The 12,493-nt window shown below is 28.1% G+C and overlaps 1 protein-coding gene across 1 annotated transcript; it reads left to right on the top strand.

The window, feature by feature from the left end:
• The first annotated feature begins 205 nt into the window (after window positions 1–205).
• LOC129875830 (very-long-chain 3-oxoacyl-CoA reductase-like protein At1g24470) lies at window positions 206–11,994 on the top strand. The gene is made up of 4 exons (XM_055951057.1): window positions 206–808; window positions 1,158–1,293; window positions 10,504–10,573; window positions 11,512–11,994. The coding sequence occupies exons 1-4, from the start codon at window positions 301–303 to the stop codon at window positions 11,749–11,751; spliced, it is 954 nt and encodes a 317-aa protein (XP_055807032.1). The 5' UTR covers window positions 206–300; the 3' UTR covers window positions 11,752–11,994.
• The last annotated feature ends 499 nt before the right edge of the window (window positions 11,995–12,493 follow it).

Genomic DNA, 12,493 nt, shown 5'->3' with positions numbered 1-12,493 from the left:
TTGAAATAGTATATTTTTATTTAAAAAATTTATAAATTATGTATGAATATTAAGTTTAGGACTCAGTTATTAACACTTAAAGTTAACACTTTAAAAATTCGGAACGCATAAAACTGAAATCTTGACTCCTCCTCTATCTATATATAGTCTCCTAACTACAACTTCTCTTCTGTTGTGAAAATAAATCTCAGTCTTAACTAAATTATTAAATGCATGATAGGGTAACCCACTCATCAAAAACCACATATATATATAGGGGATAAGCCATTTGAGAAGCATTCCTCTCCAACAATCAAGAAGATGCTTTCAACAATCATGAATCACCTCAAAACTCAACCTCTCTTTGTTCTTCTTCTCTCCTTCATTGGATTCATCTCCTTCTTAAAAAACTCCATTGTTTTTCTCAAATGGATCTTCATCACATTTTTGAGAACTCCAAAGAATCTTATCCAATCCTATGGCTCTTGGGCACTCATCACTGGCTCAACTGATGGAATTGGAAAAGCTTTTGCTTTTCAACTTGCCAACAAAGGTCTCAACCTAATATTAGTAGCAAGAAATTTAAACAAACTACAACAAGTCGCTAATGAAATCCAAGCTCAAAATCCAAACACCAAAATCAAGATTATTGTTGTAGACTTCTCTAGTGATATTGTTACTAAAGGGATTCAAGAAATGAAAAGGGAAATTGAAGGATTGGACATAGGTGTTTTAATTAACAATGTTGGTGTCACCTATCCAGGAGCCATGTTTTTTCATGAGGTGGATGAGAATATATGGAAAAATATTGTCAAAGTAAATTTGGAAGGTACTGAATTGTGTGACCATCTTATCTAACTGCTTAAATAAATTATATACATCACACTTTTAATTAGCAAGTAAGTTTTAAATATATATTTTTATACGTAAACGTTTTTTTTTCATGAGTTTGAATTAAAAGTTACTTTCCAGTGTGGTTCCCTTCATGTGGAAGCATGATTCATTTTTCATGGTTTGAAAAATCATTTTGATAAATAGGGGGCAGTAAGAGTCGACTCTAAAATCTCTTAAATTTTCTGATATGCTATTCATGAATTTTGTGGTCATTTAATTTAGAAGTTTAAAGTGATCGATGAGAGAAAAATATATGTTTATTTATTTAATTATATCTTCAATAGGTACTACCTTAGTGACAAAGACGGTTTTACCGGGAATGATACGTAAAAGAAAGGGTGCCATAGTGAATATTGGGTCTGGTGCCTCCATTGTTGTACCTTCTCATCCTCTTTTCTCCATCTATGCTGCAACTAAAGCGTGAGTCCTTCTTCTTTCCATTTAATTTCTTTTCATGCATGTCATGTGAACTAACATATATCTCCAATCTTCTTTAGTCGGAAGAAGGGGAGCCTTGGAGTAACTGGTAAAGTTGCTGCCATGTGACTAGGAGGTCACGGGTTCAAGCCTGGAAACAGTCTCTGGCAGAAATGCAAGGTAAGGCTGCGTACAATAGACCCTTGTGGTCGGGCCCTTTCCCGGATCCTGCGCGCATAGCGGGAGCTTTAGTGCACCGGGCTGTCCTTTTCTTCTTTAGTCAGAACAACCTAGCTCACCAAGTCTTAGGAGTGCTCCGACATGGAGTTGTAGCAACTGAATTTTGTTTCTGATAGAGCACCATTAATTGGTCTATTGGCAAAGAAAACTTGAGAATTCAAGATTTTAATACACACAATAACATCATAGCTCATAATTCTCCATTGGTTATAATTTATTTCTCTTATTTTCTTTTTAATATATTTTTTTATAAAAAAAATGTCACTTTCTGTTCTAATCAGTCAAACTAAAATAAGTAAATAGAAACGGTGAGACATGTAAATTTTATTTCTTACCCATTGATTGATGGAATATGTACTCTATCTGAATTCTAATATTAGATTTGAGGTCATAACTTTTTGACATGATATTAGAAGTGGACTCGTTTTAATTATTAATTTACCAATATTAATTAGATTCCTTTATGAATTGTACATAGGCCAGTGCATGGTTTAAATTATCCATAGTTAGCCATTTAGGTATAGTACTAGACACATGTGTCCTTGTTAGCACGGGTTTAATATCTGTTATTTTTTTTGTCTCAATTTTTATCACATAGATAGAATTTAGAGAGTCAATTAAATTTTAATATAATTTTTAGATATTTTAAACCGTTAATTATTATGAGTTATAGTACTTTTATGCAATTTTAAAATAATATATGTTACTTTTCTTGTCTCAATTTATGCGGCATCGATAAAATTTTAAATTTTTTAATTATTATAATCTATATTACTTTTACATTATTTTCAAATAATATATGTTATTCATTTATCCCTATTTATGCAGCAGTAATTCGAGAGTCAATCGAGCTTTTTATATGTCTTTTAAATATTTTTAAGTTGTTAATTATAGTGATTTATAGTATTTCTTTTTACGTAATTTTGAAATAATATATATTTCTCCCTTTGTCCCAATGTATGTAGCACATATAGACTTTCAAGAGTCAATTAAATGTTGTTAATCATTGAGATTTACAAAGATTTTTACGTAGTTTCCAAATTAAATAATACATGTTACTCCTTTTGATCCATTTTATGTGACACCGATAGATTAATTTCAAGAATCAATAGAATTTTTTTAATGTTTTTTAAAATATTTTAAGCTGCAAATTATCATGATTTATACTATTTTTTGCAATTTTTAAATATATAAAAAAAATAAAAATAAGACAAACAAATTAAAATGAAAAAACCATCAAAACAATTACAGATATACCCTCAAGCTACTCAAGTAGGTATGTCGACCTGTTGTTGAAAAACAATTTGAAGAATAAGTAATTAATATGTTTAAAATATGGAAAAAAATTAGTTGTCTTTTTGTGATACTTTGAAAGTGACAAATAAAAATATAAATTTATTTTTAAAATAGTGAATAAATAAAAATGAATGGAAGAAGTATTTATTACTTCTCATTTTCTTTTTGGCCATGTGCTGATATAATAGGATTTGGAGGTTGATAGATCAAAAATTTAATTAGTTCATAGTTAATTAGTGCCTCTGCTTGGTGTTTTATAGAAAAAGGTGGAGATATTTACCTAAATACAATTGAAGCTTGATAGATCTATTTTGCTTCTAAACTCCTCTTTTCTTTTCTACATGATTTAAAATGAATAATTTTTTGTAAGTCAAAAAAATATATTGATTATTTTAAAAAAAAAAAAAATTCTGTAATGAGCTTTTCAACTATCTCTAGCTTTAAGAAGAGTATGTGAAGAAGCAAAAAGATAATATTGAGGAATTACTCTTAATTAATGTCATTAATTAAGAGCGTGTTTAAATTGACTTATTTTAGGTATTTTAAGTCAAAAATTTTTAAAATATTTTTGTAATGTTTGAATAAAATAAAAAAAAATATTTTTAAACATTTATTTTTAAGATAAAAATAACAAAAATAAATTAAAAGTTTCAACATATTTTTTTTGATTTGTAAATTATAAATTATAAACTCATTCAAACGGACTGTAACTTTTTAAGGGAATATGTCATACTCTAAAAATACATTTAATTATTTTGGGATGGGAGGGACAACATGCTTGGAATTTAACTTAAGTTCTCAATTTGATTTTTGAACCCCTAAATTATTAAATCAATCTATAATTTTGTGTTTAGGAGATTTAATCTCCAAATATATATATAAAATATTTTATCTATACATTTAATTTTCTATCGAAGGAATTTAATAAACACCCTCAGACCCCTTATATCCACCCCTACTATATATATGATACTTTTGAAGGACCATATCTGTCACATTTAGAATGTTGCGTCTCTTTCTATTCTTGAACCATCTAACGACTTAACCCCCAACCACCGAAATCCCTCTCCGTCAATTTTTTTATTTAAACATTAAGGAGTCATTTGGTATGAGGTATAAGGTATAATAATTTAGGATTATGTATTTTGCGTTTGGTTGGAGGTATTGGATAGTCCTGAAATTATTTATTCCACCATTTATACCTTAGTGGTGAGATAAATTTTCTCATATACATGGTGGAATAATTTATCTTAGAATAACTTATTCCAAAATAATTAATCATAAAATAACTTGTTCCCAACCAAACGACCCCTAAATTCTCAACGGTAAAGATTCATATTTGCTTGAGAAAAAATTATATTTATTCTTTATTATACTTTTTGATATATTTGCTTTTATCATTCAATTTTAGGTATATATTTATTCTTAAACTGCTAACTCTTATGTCCCCGTCCTTATTATTTTATGTGACGCTTATATGAATATATTTTTATCCCCAATTAAAAATTACTCTCAATATAATTGTGTCCAGCCCAATAAACTTGTTTCCTAATCCCCTTTCCCTTGTTATTCTTTCAAATGAAGCATACACCTTATATACATTCTGTATCTTCATTGTTTGAATTTCCCTATTCATATTATGGCGACTCGATATCAAAGGGACGATTCCTAGTTTTTATGGGACAAGATTTTCAGATTTCACATGAAGTTAAAAGGTTCATAATTTGCTCAATTTCTACACATTTGGATAGTACAGTTCTTCAGCCACACACAAATTAAGTTTCAAAACATTCGACACAAACTCAATGAAACAACAATATCTTCAAAAGGAGCAAAAATTGAGTGTTCAAGTAATTCCACGTTTGAACTAGCTAGTACGTACTGTACTTTTTTTGGGAAGGGGGGGAGTAAGATTTGAGGTATAGTACTTGTTTTGCTTTTATCCTATTATGAGTGCCTCTTCTTCGTGTTTTATGGACAAAGGTAAAGGTATTTACCTTAATCCAATTAATGCTTGATAAAGGTTTTTGCATCTAAATCCGTCAGGATTGTGGTGGAGCGCTAAGGAATTTTTTGTTTTTAATTAGTGATTTCGAATTTGAGCTCTCTTTAGATATAAAGTAGCCTTTGTTAGGAAATACTTTACCTTCAATTAAAAACTTTTCAATGCGAGTTCGATTAAGTAGAGTTCAATATGAAACATGGGATAAAAAAAATTAAAAAATTTAGTTCTAGTCTCTTTTTTTTTTAATCTTTTCTATAGGACCACACACATGAACTGCCACATTTAAACCACAGCCTTTCCGCCGCCCTCATCAATTCTTTAGTTAAACTTTTAAGGGTCGTTTGGTAGTGTTACATAATAAGAAACTAGTTATCTATCTATTAGTTTCTGCATATTTTATACCGAAAAAGTTTTAAGATATTTTTAAATTAGGTGACATGAATAAAAATGTCTTCAATTGATAATTTGATCTAAAAATATTATTATTTTTAATAATTTAATTCAAAAATGCTTTTATTGTTACTTAATGGGGAAAAATACTTTTTTTTTCAAATAAATATATTATTTCTTTTCTTTTTAAACGCATTATTTTTCTAATGATGATTTTTCTTAATTAGAAATGTTTATCCTACTTCAATTTGAAAAAAAATATTTTCTATTTTATTAGAAAATTTTTATTGTTATCTAAAAGAAAATTAATGAGGATAGTTACTATGAGGGCATAGAATATTAATTTGAGCGCATTTCGATAAAAGTATTACTTTTAAAGAATTCTATTTTTATTTCTTTTCTTTTAAAATTACTTTAACAAATAAATAAGTAGAAAATAATTATTTTCATCTTAATCTCATTTTAACAATTAAAATAGAATAACTCTATGTACCTTTTTAACTGATAATATAGATTATATATATATATACAAAATTATAGCTTCCTTGTCAATAATTTTCATTTAGAATAGCAATTAAAAAAATTTAATAAAATAGAAAATACTTTTATTTCTTAATATTTTTTGAATTGAAGTCGGATAAACGTTTTCTAATTAAAAAAATTATCATTATGAAAAAAATGTGTTTAAAAAGAAAAGTAATTATATATTTATTTGAAAAAAGAACATTTATAACCCAAGTAATAAAAATGGCATTTTTGGACCAAACTTTCAACCGAGGCTTTTTTTGTTCATTTCACATAGTTTAAGAGCATTTTTTTTTATCCTTTTTCATATTTTATATGATGTTTGATAGGTAGATAGAAAATAATTTGTTCATGTATAAAATTAATACGATGCTTGATTTATAATTTATAAACCCGCATAATTAATATATGTATAAGTTATGAGAGAATTTATGTATTATTTTATGCAGGATGAACATGAATAACTAATATATGAATAATTAATCTCTACATAACTAATACCTGCATAGAATATTACTAAATTCACTTATAACTAATCCTACATTACAAATATTTGCATAAATCTAACCAACTATCATACTACCCCTAAGCTTTCAATATGATAAACATGGATATTAATTTTGAACCTTTTAATAGAATTTACTATATTTAGATATTACATGAAATATTACTATAAAATATAATTGCAATTTTCGTTATTTGGAAGTATATATTTATTTATATTTCTGAGATATTACAACACCACTCCTATAATTTATTTAATGATATTTGACGGTGTTTAGAAAGAAAGAAAAAAAACCTTTAGAACTCGTAATTTTTATAAATATCGATAGGCATATAATTAAGAGTGCTATTTTTGTTATCAAACAAAAGCTTAATACTCAGTTCAGTACCATTTGTTTGTCTGATCTTAATTTAGTATAATTTTTTTTAAAAATAATAAATTATGGTCTTAAACTACTATTTCCTCATAATACTTAGAATCCATGAAGGTCTTAATTTTTTCAAAAAGAATGATGAAGTTTATTATAGTCAAATCTTTTAATATTTTTTGAGACATAATATTTTAGATTTATCAAATATGTTTTAATTTTTTTCTCTTATATCAAAAGCTTACATTTTCTACAAATAATACTCAATATTTTTTTGTAAAAAATAAATATCTATAACGTATTGCTTTTAAAAAAAGGGAGATCATTCATATTTGAGGTCTTAAGACAATTGCCTTATTTTTTTAGCCTGTACAACCGCCCTTGCTTGACCCATGATGACTTGTTACACCATTTAAATTTTTTTTAATTAGAAATATATTTTATTAAATTAAATTATTAATCATATTTTCGATCTCTAAATTTGACTATTGCTTATTTATATAGTTATTAAATACTAGAATAGTATAAGAAAAAAGTAATAAAATTATCTTGTTTTGTTAAATGAATAAATAAAATAAAATATTTATTTTTTGATATAGGGTCATCTAAAATGAATCCGAGGGAGTAGTATAATACTAAAAAAAAAGTCATTTTTTGCACATAACAAATGCATTTTAATTATTTGTATTATTTTTCTTTTTAATTTGTTTTAAGGAAAATGTTATTTTTATATTTAGTATATTCTTTACATCCGACATCACTTCAAAAATATTTTGATATATTACATATATTTTTAAGTTTAAATTATAAAACTTTTTTTAAAAAAAATTGTATAGTTGGATGAGTGGTCCTCCGAAAGTCAAAATGTAGCACTTAATGGTGGTCCTCTTTATCTGCGCCAGTGGCACATGCCTTAATGGTGGTCCTCTAGGTTTTAGTTGGCTTGCTGCACGCAAACGGCAGGCTTTGCACAAATTCTGCAAACCCCTTCACTCCCTCAATTCATTTGTGAAAATACATTAAAAATTAAATATAAATTCGTAAATTTTAAAAAAAATATTTAAAATGTATTATGTAGCAATTGTATTTAATCAAAGAAGGATGAATATAGTTGTATTCCTTATATTTCAAATATAATTGATATTGAATACAAAACAATTATGCATTAAATAAATACAAAATAGATACAAATTATACCATCCTCACTCCTTCCTCTCTTGATCTCGATCTCCTTCTAACATGTATTCATTTTGATACAAATCAGTTTGTTTTTGTATTTTTTCCTCTGAAATCTACGAAAAAGTGCAAACATACACAGGTGTAGCAAACAAAGTGTAGTTGAGAATTATAATTAGTGAAACTATAGTTAAAGAGTCCTATTTAAGGACTAATGTTTACTGTTTTTGAAATTTTCCCTTTAATTTGTTCAAATATCTTGAAAATGTCTTTAACAATATAATCACACTCATCTGCCAATGGTATCCGACACCTCTTTAATTGGAAACTTCAAGTGCTACATTAAGTTACACGATCAAGAGAATAACCTCTTTAATTTGGTATCTTTTTCAATCACCATATAATTGTAAAAAAAAAATGAAAAAAAATGAAAAAATCGAAAGAACTGACTAAACTGAAATCGAAAAACCAGCTTGATGTTAATTTGATTTGGTTTATAAATTTAATAAATCGGTATAATTATTTAATTATTTTTTAAAGAAAAATCAAACCAAAGTGACCTATGTACACCCGCAACCGAATTATGTTGATAAACTATATTTCAATAATATTGAAATTTTAGACTGGATGATAGAGGTTTTATTGAAAAGCATTTTTAAACATGTGGAACTAAAAGACTTGAGCATAAAACTGTAAATTTATATAGTATCAGGGGATTGAGTGTTCATAGCCTCCGAAGATTACAACTAGTCATGACAAATTTCTATATCCTGTATAGAATATGCAATTAAGCAACACAAGTCCAAAGGCATAAATTTTCATATTCTAAGGGTTCACGAAATATACCTATATAAAGATACTGAATTATATGAGAAAACATTGCTGAATTATATGAGAAAACATTCTTTTGTAGCTGACTATACATGAGGAAGAACTGAAAGACAGAGTTAACTTTGGGACTTAATGGCTGAAAGGATACTCATTAATAAAATCCCACATACCTGAAAGGAAAAATCTTGATAGAATCTTTGAACTTGAAGTTTGATGGTGATGAAGAATCCTAGTTTAATTTTCTTGCTTTGAAGAGGAAGGGTCCCTTGTTCTCTAATGTTTTTGCTAAGTATCAATGTTTTTTCTGAGGGAATGAGGGATTAAGAGTAGTTTAGGCTTAATATTCTCCTTTGGAATAGTCAAAACGATATAGTCTAGGAGGCTAAATGATGAGAAAAGATTAAAACAATTCGGACTAAAAAGATGTTGAAACTTTTCACGAGAAAAATCTACGGCCTATGGTTTGATATACGGGCTCGTATACCCCATTCGTGGAATTCAGGCTAAAAATTGAAGTCTCAAAAATTCATTCCATGAGCTCAATTTATGATCCGTGATTTGAATTCATGAAAATCAGGCTGAAAATCAAGTTGTTGAAGTTCATTTCACGAGTTCAATTCAAAAGTCCGTGGATTGAACCAAGACCAGTAGTTTGAATCCGTAAAATTCAAGTCCTGAAATCTCTAGTGAGAGTATCTCTGGTAAAATAGTCATAACTTTTTATTACAAACTCGAATTGATGAATGGTCAGTGACGTTGGAAAGAAGACTTATAGACCTTTAATTTGATAAGTGCGAGTTGGGTGTTTGCCCTGACTTTCCTAGTATAATTAAATTTTCCTTTTCCTAAAAGGAAAATACAATGTCTTCATATTTGGCTAGGCCTTTTTCTTATAGGAAAACATTTATGACTCTATTAATAGAGGTTTATTCCTTCTAACATAGTAACATTCACAATGTAGTCTTAGAGGGCTTTAAGAGTTTTGTGTAGGGGGGAAAACAGTGAGACACAAGTGTTAACGTAACACTTGTGTAAACCTCTTTTTGTTCCGAGTGAATTGTGTGAGGTTATTTCTCTCGAGATATTTTGTACTTTCATATTTATAGTGGATTGCTCATCTCCTCTTGTGGATGTAGGTTGGTTGACTAAACCAGGTTAAATGTTTGTGTTGTTTGGTATATTTCTCATTTTTCTTCTTACTCATGGTCTTTCGAGGTTTGCTTTGCTAGCTTCCGCATGACACCTAATTATTTTGTGATCCTAACAGTGCGTTGCATAAATCTTTATATTCTAAGATATATGATCATTTGAATTGACCCTTGCATGAACTTATGCTAAAACATTTAGCCGATAGGAAGACTTTGAATTCGACTTAATGCTAAAGTTTTCTTGTGAATCTAAACCACATCCAATACACTTTCTATACTTGAAAATAGACCTTACACATATAAACAAGTAGAATATCACCCGCTCTAAATTGATACGCTTACGTGGAATAATTCAGATCTTTAAGTGTAGAATTTACGGGGTATTATAACAGCTGCCTTTCCTGACCCTTTGTCCATTTGTCCTTATATCCACGCCAGTGAAGTATGAACCCGATTGAATTGGTTTTGTACACAATCTCCTTTTGGTCCTAAGAACAGTACTTCGAATGATGGTTATTGTCGATTCCTTGTTACTTCGAGAGGTGTGCCACCCATATGTCCTCTCTTCAGGCTTGTACATACCTTAAGTCAAATTTTACCTAGTACAGTATACATATTTGATACATCCAATCCTAAATAAATATGCAAATTGCATGAAATTCTTGTAATTCCATATTAATTATGATGTATTATCATATTAATTAAAACTGAATAAAAATATTAATTACAGGTATATCGATCAGTTGTCAAGATGCTTATTCCTTGAATACAAACACCATGGTATAGATGTGCAGTGTCAGGTACTTGCTAACTCATATCTCCACTTTTTTAGTTGTAATTAGTTTAAATTTAGTATATTTAAAAACAGGAGCATCACTTTAAATATCTTTTTATACGCTAAAATTATTTAACTTTCATTATTAGAATTAACTTGACCATATTTATGTCTGCAATTACGCATAGAATTACCAATTTTTCTCTATTAGACAACTTTTAAATTATTATTTTAGAATTTTTCTCTACTATTATCTATATGATTCGTACGTAATTCAAGCGATTAACATATTAGCTTCCATTTGGACATGCGGTATAAGATCATGATTTCAAATTAGCGTTTGGATATGTTATTTGGGATTATATTTGAAATTATGATTTCAAATCTCAAATTCTCAACAACAAAAAAAAACATGATTTGAGATTCTAATTTTTTTTTAAATGTGAAACTTTAAACATAACTTTATTTATATTTTGTTAAGAAAAACTATTATTTAAAATTTTACAAAAAACATTCATGCACATCACGAAGATATTGTCTGTACCATGTCTGAAACAATTATATTAAGAAATAACTAGTTACTACTATTGTTGACTCATAGATCTTTATAAATTATGTATATTTGAAAGTTCGTACGCAATCAGAAACATTTATTTATAAAAGGAACATGGAGATATGTAATTGTCAATGTGACACCTAAGGATATTCCGATATCTTGTGTATGAATTATGATTTTTCTCATTTGGTAAGATTGTACAAGAATTGAGAAAATTTTGATAGTATTTACAACTTGTGAGGTTTTCATGTTTATGAGAAAAATACCAACATAAAAAATTTAAATTGCACGTGCAAACAAATTTCAACTTCAAATCATCTAATTTCAAATTATGATTCCATATTGCATGTCCAAACAAGAACTACACTTTATGTAAAATAACATTAACCAAAATATGATGGAGGTAGGTACCATTATATGTTAAAACGAAGATGACTTCAAGAGTTGCAAGCATAGAGAAATCATCATTGTTCAGTCCATCCCCAAAGAAGTATGCAAAAGCAGCAGTAGCACAAATAGGATATGGTTGGAGGAGTATGCCTTACTGGCCACATTCACTTCAATGGTTGTTTGCTTCTTTGTTGCCTGAACCTCTTCTTGATGCATGGCGCCTCTCCATTGGCCTTAATAGGAGGATTAAAACTTAATATTCTTATAAACCTTAAGTTTAGTGCATTCTATGGTTGGTGTATCAATCTATATTTTACTTATAACACTTTAAAGATATTTCAAAAATGAAAATATTAATAATTTGTAGTGCTTTTCATGTGTACCTAAAAATAAAGTATGAAATAAAACTTTTGAAGAAGAATATTTTCTAGAATCTTCAATAGAATGTGTACAAGATTGATATTCGTCGTGTTTGAAATATAAAATGATGCTTTTATCTGGAGGAGTAAAATAGCGTCGTACTTTTTTCCTTACTTAAAATTTTGTTCCATTGGGTTATCTGATAAGATTTTTAACAAGGCAATAATCAATGTGTATTAAAATTTATGTGTACTTTTTTTTTCGCATAATTTTTTCTAGTAAGATTTAACAAAACACAGAGACACTTTATCTATTACTGGACATCAAGGAGAGTGTTGTAAAATCCTGTTACTTTAGATTTTTACTACATAAATTACAAATATAATTAGTTCTCACTATTTATCTCCATTATGAAGATAACCCCGACTATTCATCACCATTATTTTTGTAACCTTGCATCTCCATAACCTCCTAAATTATCTTTAATGGTTAATGTTATCTTACTGTAACCTTCTATGCAACAGATAAATGAGCGCAGAAAAATGAGATTAATATACTTGAACACACTTGTAAACTTATATATTTGAAAGAGAATAAGAAGAGTTCTCATCTCGTCTTTACATTTCTTGTCTACAATAT

Source organism: Solanum dulcamara, chromosome 2 (assembly GCF_947179165.1).
Source record: "Solanum dulcamara chromosome 2, daSolDulc1.2, whole genome shotgun sequence".
In the NCBI taxonomy this organism is placed as follows: Eukaryota; Viridiplantae; Streptophyta; class Magnoliopsida; order Solanales; family Solanaceae; genus Solanum; species Solanum dulcamara.
Note: the sequence above shows the minus strand (reverse complement) of the source record. Positions and strands in the feature narration are given on the sequence as shown.

Bases quoted from the DNA above. Each gene is read 5' to 3' on its own strand.
- LOC129875830 (XM_055951057.1), top strand. From the start codon at position 301: ATGCTTTCAACAATCATGAATCACCTCAAAACTCAACCTCTCTTTGTT. The intron at 809-1,157 runs GTACTGAATTGT...TATCTTCAATAG, and splicing joins TGTCAAAGTAAATTTGGAAG to GTACTACCTTAGTGACAAAG. The intron at 1,294-10,503 runs GTGAGTCCTTCT...TATTAATTACAG, and splicing joins ATCTATGCTGCAACTAAAGC to GTATATCGATCAGTTGTCAA.